General features: G+C 44.3%; 1 protein-coding gene across 1 annotated transcript in view; it reads left to right on the top strand.

Annotated features, from left to right (window-relative positions):
* BAZ1B (bromodomain adjacent to zinc finger domain 1B) overlaps nt 1-14,959 on the top strand; it is a 328,954-nt gene that overhangs the window by 20,697 nt on the left and 293,298 nt on the right. Inside the window, exons 2-3 of the mRNA XM_029612999.1 lie at nt 2,473-2,589; nt 4,175-4,319. Coding sequence (XP_029468859.1) covers nt 2,473-2,589; nt 4,175-4,319 — 262 coding nt within the window. The remainder of the gene's footprint in view (nt 1-2,472; nt 2,590-4,174; nt 4,320-14,959) is intronic.

The raw sequence follows: 14,959 nt of genomic DNA, 5'->3' as shown, positions 1-14,959 counted from the left end.
TGGGATTCATCACCGGAGATTACATGCTTTTCCAGCAATCGCCCTATCCATTTTAGAAAAAGACCAACTTCCCAGCAGGAGGACACGGAACAAAACATAATTAAAACTCCAAAGAAAAAACCGTGCAAGGCAGGGAGTGTTAAAGTTCCATCTCAGAAAATATCGGCCCAGGAAATGTCTCAAATCACAACTCTTCAAAAGTTTTTTCACAATTTGCCGTCACAACATTCCACACATTCTTCCCCATCACCTTCTGGGAAGTACAAGGTTCAATCAATACATAGCTCCCCTTCTTCACCAGTGAAGGAGCCAATACCACAAGACTCTCGCTCTAGCCTCTCTACAATATGAATCTCCGCCAGTGAATTTTCCTTTATCATCCTCAAGCAGATCTATCGGAATCCCTTCTGACCCACTGAAATCATTCACAACCATCCTTACCACCAGAAGATCTTACATACTTGAAATCCTAGAAAAATTGGGTTTCACCTTAAAAATAGAAACCCAGAAACTCTGACCCCCAGAACTGAGGTTTTGGGAATCTTACAGATATTAATGTTCCAGCTGAACCAACTGCTCTTCCTTCTTTCCAAATATTGGAAGCTCTTATGGATAAAACCTGGGACACCTCATATCTAGTAACTCCAGCTTTCAGGAAATTGGATCTAAAATGCAAAAAACTTATTATACTAATGTTCAGATTCCACAACTTGATTGTTGTAGAGACAGCAATGAAAAAGGCTAAGAAAGACAGTTTGATTAATAGCAAGTAATGGACTTCTCCAAGAACTTATCCAAACCTTTTTTAAAACCAGCTACACTAACCGCAGTATCCGCATCCTCTGGCAACAAATTCCAGAGTTTGTGTTGAGTGAGAGAGAATTTTCTCCGATTAGTTTATATGTGGTACATGCTAACTTCATGGAGTGCCCCCTAGTCCTATTATCTGAAAGAGTAAATAACCGATTCACATTTACTCATTCTAGAACTCTCATGATTTTAAAGACCTTTATCATATCGCCCCTCAGCTCTCTTTTCTCCAAGCTGAACAGCCCTAACCTCTTCAGTCTTTCCTCATAGGGGAGAAGTTCCATCCCCTTTATTGTTTTGGATGCCCTTCTCTGTACCTTCTCCAACGCAACTATATCTTTCTTGAGATGTGGTGACCAGAATTGTTCACAGTATTCAAGGATGAATTAATCATGCTAAATACCCACCCACCTCTCTGGAGAGTCAACTGCCTAGTTCTGAGTAGTACTGATATCGACTGAGGCGGCTCATAAGACAACACCCGTGTGTGAACTCCCACACATGCTCAGTAGAGCTAAAGGCTCTACTAGCTAGGAAAGACCAATCTGTTTGGTGCTGTAGGATGTCACCCAAATGTCATGGCTAATTCATTGTTATCTAAGGAAAATACAGTTTGTGATAAGCAGACTTGCTTTTCCTTACCTTTTTTTTATTGATTTAAAAAAAAAAAAAAAAAGTTACCCTACCTCTAAGGCTCTGTCCCCTTGGAGCTTTAGATCATGATCTCTAATCCTCAGCTTCCTTTCCATTCAAAAAGGTTTGATTCCTGTGAATAAATGCCATTCTGGTATTTAAGTCTGTATCCTTAACACGCCTATCTCTCATCTCCTCTTTAGGATATACATATTGTCCTCGAGTCTCATCTGTTTTTCAGACCCCACACTATTTTGACTGCCTCTCAGGACTGTGCCTAAGCTTTTTGAGATGGGTGTTCAAGTTTCTATGGTTGACATCTAGGAAATACTTTTAGAGCAGTGAGTTGGGGATAAGGAAGGATAATAGCTACGGCTAGAACAATATTGCTGGTCAAACTGTAATAGGACTGACAACTAGGAGATAATGTAGGAACTAGACATACTAGATAAGTCAAATGGTCCTTATCTGCTGACATTCACTATATGACAGATTCCCAAGTACTTTATTATACATTTGATCACCAAGTAGACTTTCCCACTCTGTTTCTCTGTGTGCTAGTAGTATAGTATGCACTAAAATTAATATGAAAGCAACTGAGAGTCTAATTTCAGAAACAGAATTTGGAAAATTTAACTCATTTAGAGGTGGGGTGTGTTGTTTCTATAGGTATTATGTTACAAGAAGCAATGGTATTCTTCTGAGGGAGAATCTCTAATGGGGGAGTAGTGTCAGAAACATTAGCTTTTGACCTGTGAATGGGCTTCTCGCATATTTTGCCTAGATTGCAAAATAGAAACATCATGTTTTGGAAAGGGGAAGTATCTACGCACTTTTTGTCACAATTTATGCAGTATATTTTCCTTTGGCTGAAATGTTAAACCCGGCGCTTCTGGTCTCCCAATAAACCCATTTCTCTTAAAGTTTCCACAGGAAGAGAGAGGATAAAGGGAAGGGCACCTGTACATGCTTGTCAGGTCTGTAGATTTCTTGTATAACTTCTGTTTTCCTGAACCATGGTATGTGTAGAGAGTACGAGGCCCGCCTACAAAAGTATGGGGAACGAATATGGACATGCAAGAGTACAGGAAGTAGCCAATTGACACACAAGGAGGCCTGGGATGAAGAGCAGGAGGTTGCAGAGCTGTAAGTATTCTTGTAGGAAGGAGACCACTGACAGAGGGGAGGATATGATCTGATTCTGGGACTGTTCTAAGATTGTTACATCTTTTTGGGCTCACTGATTTTGCCCGTGAAATGCCAGGTTTAGTAAGTATCTTTGTAACAGCCCGCATAAAGTTGGCAAATATACCATATAACAGGGATGGCGAACTCCAGTCCTTGAGGGCCGCAAACAGGCCAGGTTTTCAGGATATCCACAATGAATATGCATGAGAGAAATCTGCATGCACTGCCTCATCCATTGGATGCAAATCTTTCTCATGGGTGCTCATTGTGGATATTCTGAAAACCTGTCCTGTTTGTGGCCCTCGAGGACTGGAGTTCGCCATCCCTGCCATATAAGTTACATCAGTTTTCAAAATGAACTTAATACACACAAGCTTGTTTTGAAAATTCCACAAAAACTACCCACACACAAGAACACTTAATTTGTGCAAGTAATGTTTGGGAAAATTGTCACATCTTTTAAAAAAAAAAAAAAATCAAAAAGTGGTATATAAAAATGTAAACTCAACCCCAGGAGTGCCTCTGTTTAATGTAGATAAACTTAAGTGCATGCAGGACTTACCACATATTGGATATCAATTTTATAGCAAGCCATTTCTGTGGGAAAAGCACCATTTTATCTGCAGAAATGCATTCCCTATGTTTTGTATGATACTTTTCTGCTAGAGCAGAGCTTTCCAAACTTTTCATGTTGGTGACACACTTTTTAGACAAACATAATTTCACGACACAGTAATTGTCTACTAGCAAACCAGAGGTTAAAGGTTAAACGAACGAAATGTATTTCATCAATTTGTTTCCTTAAATATATAAATAAATTGTTTCATGACACAACATCTCATGAAAACCTTTAATTTATATTAAAAATATATATATTCCAAAATGAATGCTATTGTTATAATTTGAGTAAGAATAATAAAACAAATTTACTGGCCCCCACACTCATCTACCTCTTCTTTTTGATTGTTGCCAGTTAAGTGCCTCACTCCCTTCAGGGTTCAAGCCTGCTGTGCTGCATAACACCTTCCATGATCACCAGACACTGTTGCTTGCAGTCAGTACTTCTGGTGACCAGGCCTTATCGGCAGCAGCAGCCAATGACGGGGACAGCTGAGCTCAAGTCCCACCCACCAAGCCCAAAAAAACCACGATTGACAGCAAAAATCGCCCAATAATAAGCAACCCATGAACTGAAAAAAAAAAAAAAAAGTGAATCGCTGGAGGGGAGCAGCTATGTGAACTGGGCTTGCGCGACACGCCTGCACACTGCAGGTGACACACTAACGTGTCCCGACAGTTTGGAAAGCTCTGTGCTGGAGACTTAATACTGCAAATGTATGGTCATCAAGTGATGACTAAAGGGCCTTTTGTGATATATTTTTAGAAACGTCTGTTTACTTATGGTTTCTGAGGTTCAAAGCAGGAGATTATCAGGTACATATTGGGGTTTAATGTTCTTGAATCTGGGGATAACAAAATATCAGGGGTATATTGGAGGTTTAATGATTGTACATTCAGCAGTATTGGCACTGTTTTCATGCAGTTTGAAGGAGGAGTTCCCAACATGGTATGAGAAGTTGGTGCTTGAGATCGTTCATCATAACACCATCTCATTGGACAAACTGGTAGACCAGGCCTGGCTGGAAATCATGACAAAGTTTGCTGTTGATGAGGAGTGTGATTTGGAAGTAAGTAGTTTGATTCAAGTTCTCTGAATGTATACATATTGCAGAATACCAGCCTTTCCAGTCTGGGGAGGTACAGAAATATGATCTACAAATAAAATTCAAGTCTTCCACATGAGTGTTCAGAACTATCCAGTCACTGGAGTGCCAGTCTGCAATTTTTTTAAATTTATTTACCCATAATGGTGAAATTCTACACTCAATTTTCAGGCATACTCCCTCCTTTAATCTTGCACCTCTAGTGATGTAGGTCTGTACATCATCTGTAGCTTACAGCTCAAAGATTAGTAGGGTTTTTGCATATATTGTGATAGTATTTAGGAGTGGGGAGAGAAAATGGCATGTATCCATGAACATTTTCCTATATTATAGGTTAATCTTACTTTTTTCCTTCCTGCCCTTTTTACTTTTAATGTTCTTCTATTCAGATCTAATCTAAACCTGTTCCAAGGCGTTTTTAATACTAGTTGGAATACAAGGTCACAAATCATACAATTTTTAACTTTCTTGTCCTTCTGCCCACCAGCCAAGAACATGTGGGTATATTCCTCTCATCCACCTTTGAGGCAGTTGGTCCTTTTTTTTTTTTTTTTTTAATTCACCTCTACATATATAATTAGAATCTCACATGCCAGTGTCCTCTGCTTCCAGCTACCAAGAGGACGGTTGGTCGGCATACACCTAAAGATTTTTACCAATTCAGCCTAATTAACCAGTTTTTTGTTTTTAAGCTTAAAAAAAAAAAAGCCTTTATACTGCTCCTTGAAGAGTTAACTCCTGTCCATGCACCCGCAGATCTACTGCAGAGTAGCGAGCCACTCTCTACTAGTCTTTCTGCTGACAGTAGATTGAGTCAAAAGCTGACAGTTGTTTCTTACACATCTTTTCTGTCAGCATAGCAACTTTGGAGCATAACTCAAGCAGTTTACCTTAGCTCCTTCACTTCATAAACAGCCTATCCTCAATCTACCTGCCATCTTTTTTTTTTTTTTTTCCTTCATCGGATGTGAACTTCCTGTAGCAATTCAAAGCACTTCCTGAGTCATCTAAGCTAATTTTATCATGGCTCAGTCAGGTAATTCTGCAAAAGTAGAGGTTTCTTCAAAATCTACCTCATTCTGAATCGTGCAAAGCTACCTCTAAGTTGGCACATTTAAAAAAAAAAAATCTTCAGTGACTTCAGTTTCCCTGATAGTGACACTGAAGCCGGTTGCTCAGCAGTTGCTAGGGACGTGGCGGCCATCTTGCCTCCAACTAGAGATGCATCAGGAGTTCAGAGACAGTGCGTCTCAAGCTTCAGAGCCACTGCGTTTATCTCCTGAATGCTTTTTTGCAGAAAAATTTGCTCCAGAAATGGATACAGTTACCTGTACTCCTGATTTCTTTAAATTTCTACATCTGGCTTTCCATGCTTTAAAAGGAAACAATGAAAATGTATCCATTCAAAACAAGTTAGCTTATGAACTGCCAATGCTCAATATTAAGAAAAAAATCTGTTGCAGAAACCATTATGCATGTGGTGAAGCTCCTGATTTTATTCCTTTGTTATTAGTTGATGACAATGTAATAGAGGGTTTAACACTCATGAGGAAGGAGAGCTAGAATCAGGTGATGAGGAAGATTCAATTCACCTTTTCCATAAGGAAGAAACTTCTGTTTTAATTGCACGGGTTACATCAGCCTTTAGGTTGTCAGAGGATATAGTTGAGGAAACTCCACCCTGGAATCCAATCTTGAAAGGATCAAAAAAGGACGTTCCTCTTTCCGTATACATTCTGAAGTTAGAAATTTATTCAGTGTGGAATGCCCCGGAATCCATTTCAAAAGACCTAGACCTTTTACAAAATTATACCCCCTCCCTTCTGAGTCCCAAAAGTTTCTCTTTCCCTGTACGTACCAGGATCAGTCCAGACTGCTGAGTTGTGTCTCCCTTACAGCAGATGGAGTCAGAGAAAAAACTGAAAAGGCACCCCCTCTTAACCTGGTGTGCCACCTGTGATCCCTCAGTATTTTCTCTGACTCTCAACAGAGGAGTTTGACAGACCCTGCGGTCCTGATCCTTCCAGTGGTCCTGATCCTGCCAGTGGTTGGTGTTCCACCTTCACGGAGCGGAAGGATGGAGGGCTGCCATCTCCAAAAAAAACCCCCAAAAAAACAGGGGTGGGTAAGAGTATGGGGCAGGGGTGTGGCCTGCTTGTTGCAGCAGTTGCTACCCCTAATTGAGCTGGATGTTCGCTTGGATGCAGATCTGGCACTGCTCTCTACATTGGTGGTGGGGTGGAGGGGAATTAGGGCTGGAGGGTACTGGAAGCCAATAGTAACAGGTGGGTGAGAGAAAAAAAAAAAAAGGTTAAAGTGTGTAGCTTGCTGGGCAGACTGGATGGGCCGTTCGGTCTTCTTCTGCCATCATTTCTATGTTTCTATGTTTCAAACGTTTAAAAACATTTCCTTAAATTTCTTTATCTTCAGAGTTATTAGTCTCTGGCTTCTTTTGCTAACACCTTTTGGCTACATCAAGTTTATTGAAAAAAAAAAAAATCTGTATCAGAGTGGTTTTCTTTTACCAGGGTTTCTCACTGACTTCAGCTGCGGTAGAGGTAAGGCTGGGGCTGGAAGCTCAGAGAGCCTTGTTCCCGGAGGGACAAACTTCTCTGGAGGGGGATTAACCGGTGGGCTGGTCCCTCCCCTCGGCACCCCGAGATGAGTTTTTTTTCCTCGGGTGCTGCAGTTTCCCAGAGCTCCGGAAGGCCGCGGGTCAGCAGGGTAATTAAGCCTCTTACTTTTTGCTTGCTACTGTGCTGTCCGGAGGCCCCCGGGATGCCATGAAGGCTATCGTGCACAGCAAGTGGGGAGTCGGGGCACGCTGCCTCCCCGGAGGGGAGGGCTTGACCGGGGGGGGGGGGGGGCGGATTTCAGGCCGATTTTGCCGCAGAACGACGCCCACGATCGCGTGCGGCTCTGGCACGCGCGGAAATGGCGGCCATTTTATCAGTTCCCTGCCTACCTGCTGGGGGAGAGGATTCACCGCTTTCTCCTCCCAGCTTGAGTCCGGTCCGGCCGCGTGATCCGGGACCCACCCCCTCAGTGAACTCTGCCCTCCCTCCTCCTCCTCCTCTATCTGAGCCCTTAAAGGAATAGACAACATTTTCTTCTAAGTTTATTTTACTGATGCATAAAGCCTTTTTGGAGGCGGAAGCGCATCAGCAGGATGAAGAACCTCCTCCTGCAAAGGTCGCGAGACGGGCCACGACCCTGAATGCCCCTTCGGTCCCTGATGTGACTCCGGAACTTGCTCCTTTAGGATCTTTCCTGGATCCTCTCCTCCAGAATTTAGACGGGGGTGTTGATGAGTCCACCCCAGTAGAGGGGGACGAACCCCGGGTTTCTCGTTTATTTTGGCGGGAGGAGTTGGATCTTTTGATCCCCCATGTTCTGGAGGAGCTGGAAGTGGAAGCTCCAATCCCCAGCTCGGAGCCGGTTAAGGGGAAGCCCGTACACTCTGGGCAGCGTGCCCTTCCCCAAACTTTCCCCTTCCACCCAATGCTTAAGCAGCTGGTCACTTGGGAGTGGGAATCTCCGGACGCGACCCTGCGGGTGGGACGGGCGATGGACAAGCTCTATCCTTTACCTGAGAAGGCCTTGGATATCCTCAGGATCCCTAAGATGGACGCGTCAGTTACCGCAGTCACTAAGCGGACCACCATTCCTGTCACTGGAGCGACTGCACTTAAAGATTTGCAGGATAGACGACTAGAGGTCCTCCTCAAGCGCATCTTCGAGGTGTCAGCGCTGTGTGTTCGGGCGGTGGTCTGCAGTAGCCTCATGCAGAGAGCGACCCTCGGGTGGGTCCAGCAAATGCTCACCTCACAGGAATTACCACCAGAGGAAGCAGATCAGGCAAATAGGATGGAGTCCGCGGTTGCTTACACGGCGGATGCATCATATGTAAATATTTTAATCCCTACCGTTCGGCTCTCTTATTCTAATTTCTCTTCCCAGTTTTAAGACCCTGTTGTAATGTAACTTTTGTTCTCCTTGCACTTGTTTTTCGTTTCTTGTTCTCACCCCTTGTTTTATGTAAACCGGCATGATGTGGTTTCTAATCATGAATGCCGGTATAGAAAAACGCTAAATAAATAAAATAAATAAATATGATCTTTACGGGCTTCTTCACGCAACATGGCCACTGCAGTCTCGGCTAGGTGACTTCTCTGGCTCCAGAACTGGTCCGCGGACGTTTCTTCCAAAACTCAGATGAGCAATCTTCCTTTTAAGGGAAAATTGTTATTGGCTGAAGAGCTGGACACCCTTATTAAGTCTCTTGGGGAGAATAAGGTGTATAAGTTGCCGGAAGACAAGCCCAAATCTTCCAGACCCTTTGGGGGCGGCACGTTACCATTTCCGGGGACAACGTAGATTTTGGCAGTCTCGACCACCCGCCTTTCCCGTCCGACAACAGACTCGGAGATTTCAGTCTTGGCCTACTTCCTTTCGTGGTCGTAGGCCATTTCGGGATGGGAGCTCTCAAGGAGCCGCCGGAGTTAAGCCGACCCAATGAAGGTGTTCCGACCTTCTCCCCGGTTCTAGTGGCGGGCGGTCACCTCTCCCTGTTTCTCGAGGAGTGGGTCTAAGATCACGTCTGACCAGTGGATCCTCAATATCATCGCAAACGGTTACGAGTTGGATTTTGCCCGCCGATTAAGGGATCTCTTTCTGATTTCTCCCGCCGGGTCTCGGACCAAGCAAGAAGTAGTCGGGCAAACCCCGAGTCGGTTGAAATCCCTGGGGGCCATTGTTCCAGTTCCTCCAGAGGAGCGCAGGTCCGGTAGGTACTCCATCTATTTTGTAGTCCTGAAGAAAGAGGGGTCTTTCCGATATTGGATCTCAAGACAGTCAACAGAGCTCTTCGGGTTCCCCGGTTTTCACATGGAGACTCTCCGTTCAGTCATTGCGGCCGTCCACTCGGGAGAATATTTGACCTCTTTGGGCCTGAAGCTGAGGCATATCTTCACATCGGAATCTGCGAGCGCCTTCAGCGGTTTCTCCGGTTCATGGTCCTGGGGGAGCATTATCAGTTCCAAGCACTCCCATTCGGGTTAGCAACAGCACTTCGGGTCTTTACCAAGGTGATGGTGGTAGTAGCAGCGGCCCTACGGCGGGAGGGGATCTTGATTCACCCCTAACTAGACGATTGGCTCATCTGGGCCAAATCGGAGAGCCTCTTTTGGGTGGCAGTGAGCAAGATTCTTCTCCAGCTCCAGTCTCTTGGTTGGGTGGTCAACTTTGCCAAGAGCCAGTTGGTACCATCTCAGGTCCTCAACTTCTTGGGAGCACGCTTCGATACCTGGTCGCCAAAGTCTTCCTCACTCAGGAGAGGATGCTCAAGTTAGAGATGCAAATCCTTCGGCTCCTGCCCTTGCCCCTTCCCATAGTATGGGATTATTTGCAGGTACTTGTTCCATGGCGTCTACCCTGGAAGTGGTTCCTTGGGCGATTGCGCATATGAGACTATTACAACGCGCGTTGCTTTCTCATTGGGATCCGAAATCGGAGGAGTTCCATCTGCCGTTGCCACTGATGGAACCAGCCAGGTCCAGTCTCGGTTGGCGGTTGATCCCGGCTCACTTGTTACAGGGGATGGACCTGGAGGAACCGCAGTGGGTAATAGTCATGACGGATGCCAGCCTCACTGGTTGGGGAGCAGTTTGCCAGTCACAATCCGCACAGGGTTGTTGGACAAGCTATCAGGCAACGTGGTCAATAAATCGATTGGAGACCAGGGTGTTGCGCCTGGCGTTGCGCGTCTTTCTCCCTCTTGTAGCTCAGCGTTCGGTTCGAGTCTTGTCAGACAACGCGACGACAGTGGCCTACATCAACTGCCAGGGGGGAGCCAGAAGCCGACTGGTGATCTGGGAGGCCGAACGGCTCATGGCGTGGGCAGAGCGCCATCTGGTCAGACTGGCAGCCTCGCACATAGCTGGGGTGGACAACGTGCAGGCAGATTTTCTCAGCCGCCAGTGTCTGGATCCCGGCAAGTGGGAATTGTCCGCAGCCTTCCGGCTTCTCGCTCGTCGCTGGGGGGTTCCACACCTCGATCTGATGGCGACTCGGGCAAATGCAAAGGCGCCTCTGTTCTTCAGTCGGAGAGGTCACGGGTCGGAAGGAGTGGATGCCCTCGTCATTCCGCGGCCTCGCAACGTTTTGATGTACATGTTTCCGCCTTGGCCACTAGTGGGCAAGATCTTGTGTCAGATAGAAAACCATGTGGGGTCTGTCATCCTTATAGCCCCAGAGTGGCCCCGAAGGCCTTGGTTTGTGGATCTGATCAACTTGGCGATCGACGGTCCGGTGCATCTCAACCATCTTCCGAATCTACTTCAACAAGGTCCAGTATTTTTCGATTGGGTGGATCACTTTTGTCTAGCGGCCTGGCTTATGAGAGGAGGCAATTGAGGAAGAGAGGATATTCGGATTCTGTTATTTCTACCCTCTTGCAAGCACGGAAATCGTCCACGTCGTTGGCTTATATTTGTGTTTGGAGAGTTTTTGACTCTTGGTGCTGCGGGTTGAAAGTGCCCCCGCGTCTGGCTTCGGTGGTGCAAATTCTATCCTTTTTGCAGGAGGGCCTGAAGAAAGATCTGGCTTGCAGTTCTCTCCGGGTGCAGGTCGCGGCCCTGGGTTGTCTGCAGGGCAAGACTGAGGGGGTTTTGCTGGCAGCTCATCCAGATGTGTCCCGTTTTTAAGGGGGCCAAGCATTTGCGTCCTCTGGTGTGACAGATTTGTCCTGCGTGGAGCTTGAATTTAGTTCCCCGGGGCTTATGTGGGCTTCCCTTTGAGCCCCTCAGGCGGGCCATGTTGAAGGACTTGACTCTAAAGACTGTTTTCTTGGTGGCCATTACATCAGCGCGGCGGATTTCCAACTTCAAGCTTTGTCGTGTCGGGATCCGTATCTCCGAATTTCGGATTCAGGAGTTTCGCTACGGACTGTCCTCTCTTTTTTTGCCCAAAGTGGTATCGGGTTTTCATGTGAATCAGAAGGTAGAGTTACCGGCTTTCCCGAATTTGGATCCTGCTTCTTCGGCAGATAGGGATCTGCATAAGTTAGATGTGCGGCGGGTTCTCCTTCACTACCTAGAGGTGACCAATGCCTTCCGGTTATCAGATCATTTGTTTGTCTTATGGAGTGGCCCTAGGAAGGGTCACAAGGCATCCAAAGCTACGGTTGCTAGGTGGTTGAAGGAGGCCATTTCCTCTACTTATCTTTGTGCAGGCTGCACAATCACTGAAATCTTGAAAGCGCATTCCACCAGATCTCAAGCGGCTTCTTGGGCGGAGAGCCAGTCTGTCTCGCCACAAGAAATTTGTAGAGCAGCTACTTGGAAATCGTTGCATACTTTTGCGAAGCATTACCATGTGGACATCCGTGATCCGGATGTAGACTGCTTTGGCAGCAGTGTTCTTCGCGCGGGACTCTCTAGATCCCACCCCAATTAGGGCAGCTTGAGTACATCCCAGCGGTCTGGACTGATCCTGGTACGTACAGGGAAAGAAAATTGGTTCTTACCTGCTAATTTTCATTCCTGTAGTACAAAGGATCAGTCCAGACGCCCGCCCTTGGTTTTTGGGAAGTCCATTTCCGTGAGTTTTTCTTTTTGTCTCGGCAGACTTCTTTACAGGAATTGGAAGGAATCTTCCTTATTCATCGGTTATGCGGCGGTACGGTTTGTTTATTTCACCGCGCATATTGTTGTAGCCACTGGTTGCTATGTTTGAGGATTTTTATCCTTTCATTGGTTATTCTGCTTTGATATCGTATATACTGAGGGATCGCAGTTGGCACACCAGGTTAAGAGGGGGTGCCTTTTCAGTTTTTTCTTTGACTCCATCTGCTGGAAGGGAGACACAACCCAGCGGTCTGGACTGATCCTTGGTACTACAGGAACGAAAATTAGCAGGTAAGAACCAATTTTCCTTTAACCTTCCTAAAGTGGATACTATGGTTTCAGTGGTTTTCCTAAAAGATCATAATTCCTTTAGAAGGAAGAATGGCTCTGAAGGATGGCCAAGATAGGAAAATAGAGGTTCTACTAAAGAATCTTTTTACCACACTCATTTTCACTCCAAGTTGCTGTATGCTCCAGTTACGTTTCTAGGGCATTGCTACATTGGTTACAACAGCTTATTGCTGAAGTGGCTAAGCTGGAGTCTGCAGCAGATTATCTGTCTGATGGCATAATTGATATGCTTAGGCTTTCAGCCAAGTCTTTAGCTCTTTCTGTGGGAACCAGAAGACTCTCATGGCTTCAAAGTTAGGCAGCGGACTCTGATTCAAAATCTAGGTTGAGTAGGCTACATTTTAGAGGAAGAATGCTATTCGGAGAAGAATTAGATAAGCTAACCAGAGGTTTTGGAGAAGCAAAGATTCACAGACTACCAAAGGACAAACCAAGACACTTTTTCTGCCTTTATCACAGTAAGAATTTTTTTTCTGGGCAAAGTATCTTATTCAACAAATTGAAATTTTTAACATTCTTCCAGATTAAGGAATGCAGTTCATTTCTTTCGTGGAGCTAAAAGACCATGTACACCTGAACCCTGCCCATCTACTTCAAAGCAAACTACACAATTAAATATAAGGGATTCACTCCTTGGAATTTCCGATTGGCAGCAGTCTTCAGAGATTTACCAAGGAGTGGATCCAAATGTCAGACCAATGTCAGACTTCTGTTTTTGATCTCCTTGTTCTATGTAAACCGATGTGATGTACCTACGAACGTCGGTATAAAAAAGCTTTAAATAAATAAAATAAAATCTCCTCATGGATAGGGAGCGCATCTCTATCTGTACAGAAGGACAGTGGTCACAAGAGGAAACTATGTTCCATATCAGTTTGTTAGAACTGAAAGCAGTTTTCAACGTTCTTAATCTTGGCTAAAGAACAGAACAATACAAATACAGACAGATTATCTGGGTGCCATGTTTTATATAAATGAACATGGAGGAACAGGATCATACAAGGAATCCATAATGATATGGAGCTGGGCAACCAAAGGAGAATGCAAATATCAGCAATTTACCTAGCTGTAAAGAACAATATAATAGCCGATAGATTAAGCCATTATTACAGCTGTACAAGTGCTCTCAATGATTACATATTACAGGACGTTTTCATGACTTGGGGAATATCAGTAATATATTTCTTAGCTTCTCCGTTTCAGTTGCAAACTACTACAGTATTGTTTGAAAAGACCTTCACAGGATGCAACAGCAGAAGATGCATTTCTGATTCTGTGGAGCACCTGCATATGTGTATTTCCATAGATTCCTCAAATAGCAAAAAATAACTATTCTAAAATTAAGGAAGGACAAATGAACACTATTCATAATGTAGGAGTAATGAAGAGGCCTCAGACAGCTTTCATCGCAGGCAGGAAGAGGGAGAAGGCAAAGAGGGCAAAGAGGGTTTGTCCTCCCGAGCCTCTTCCTTTTATTGTACATTCATACAAAGGCAGATGATGTGTCATTACATGATTGGCTACTTTCCCATAGCAACAGAAGAGTCATTACACCATTGGCTTTGGCTCAGGGGGTGTGCACGGATCATATCATTGGCTGCTGAAATCTATACCTCCTAACTTTGTCCTGCCTCTGACTAGGGAAAACCCAGCCCCTCCCCCAGGAATTCAGGGCCAACAGGTATCCTTTCCCAGGCAGAGACTTAAGCACAAGTGATGCTTTTATTCAGGCAAATGTCAGGGAGAAGGGAAGTTAATGTTTAAACCCTGAAATGGCTTGCTGGCAAGCGCATATTTCCCACACATAACCCTATTCTGGCTTCATAAACTAACTATGCTCTGCTGTGTGGCTACTAGCAATATAGAACCTGTTAACACAATATGAGTAAACCATCCTTCATCCCAGTGTTTAGGCCTTAGCTTTGACAGCATGGATATTGAGGGCATCATAATTGCAGTTGCAATTGCGAAAAAGTAAATGAAATTCTGCTAGCATCCAAAAAACCTTCCCAGAAGAAATCCTATAGCTTCAAATGGAATCAGCCATTTGTGTGCTTAGTTTCCAAATTATTCCAATACGTGGTTCACTTAATAGTCTCGGGTTTAAAATCAAAATTTCAAAAGATCTGGAGGAAACTAAACCTTATCAGGACTGACCCAGGACTTTAGCACTCCTGGGACGAATAATAGAGTAGGGGGCAAAATCTCTGACTTGATTAGCAATATGTCCTGCAGATCCGGCTCTTAATATTTATTTATTTATTTATTTGGCAGCTTTTATATACTATTAAGTAGTATCATCACAACAGTTTACACTTTAAACACGGTAACATAAATATTAATAATAAAATAATAAAATACATCAAATAATTATTTAAAAAACCAAATGTAAAATTTATAAAAACAAAATGTCACTAATATACACAATAAATATTAAAATCCTAATTAGAAAAAAAACAGATGACTAGGATCATCTCCTTGGGTCTAAAGCTCTGTGTTGGGGTGGAAGTTATTGGGGAAGGGAGGTATATCTTTATATTTTTCATGTATTTAGAAAAATGGTTCACAGCATTACATTGATGTGTACTGATAGATATTTGTGATCTTACGTTTGTAATGTATAAAAAA

The sequence above is a fragment of the Rhinatrema bivittatum genome, chromosome 8 (assembly GCF_901001135.1).
Source record: "Rhinatrema bivittatum chromosome 8, aRhiBiv1.1, whole genome shotgun sequence".
Taxonomy (NCBI): domain Eukaryota; kingdom Metazoa; phylum Chordata; class Amphibia; order Gymnophiona; family Rhinatrematidae; genus Rhinatrema; species Rhinatrema bivittatum.
This window is presented reverse-complemented; position numbering and strand designations above follow the sequence as displayed.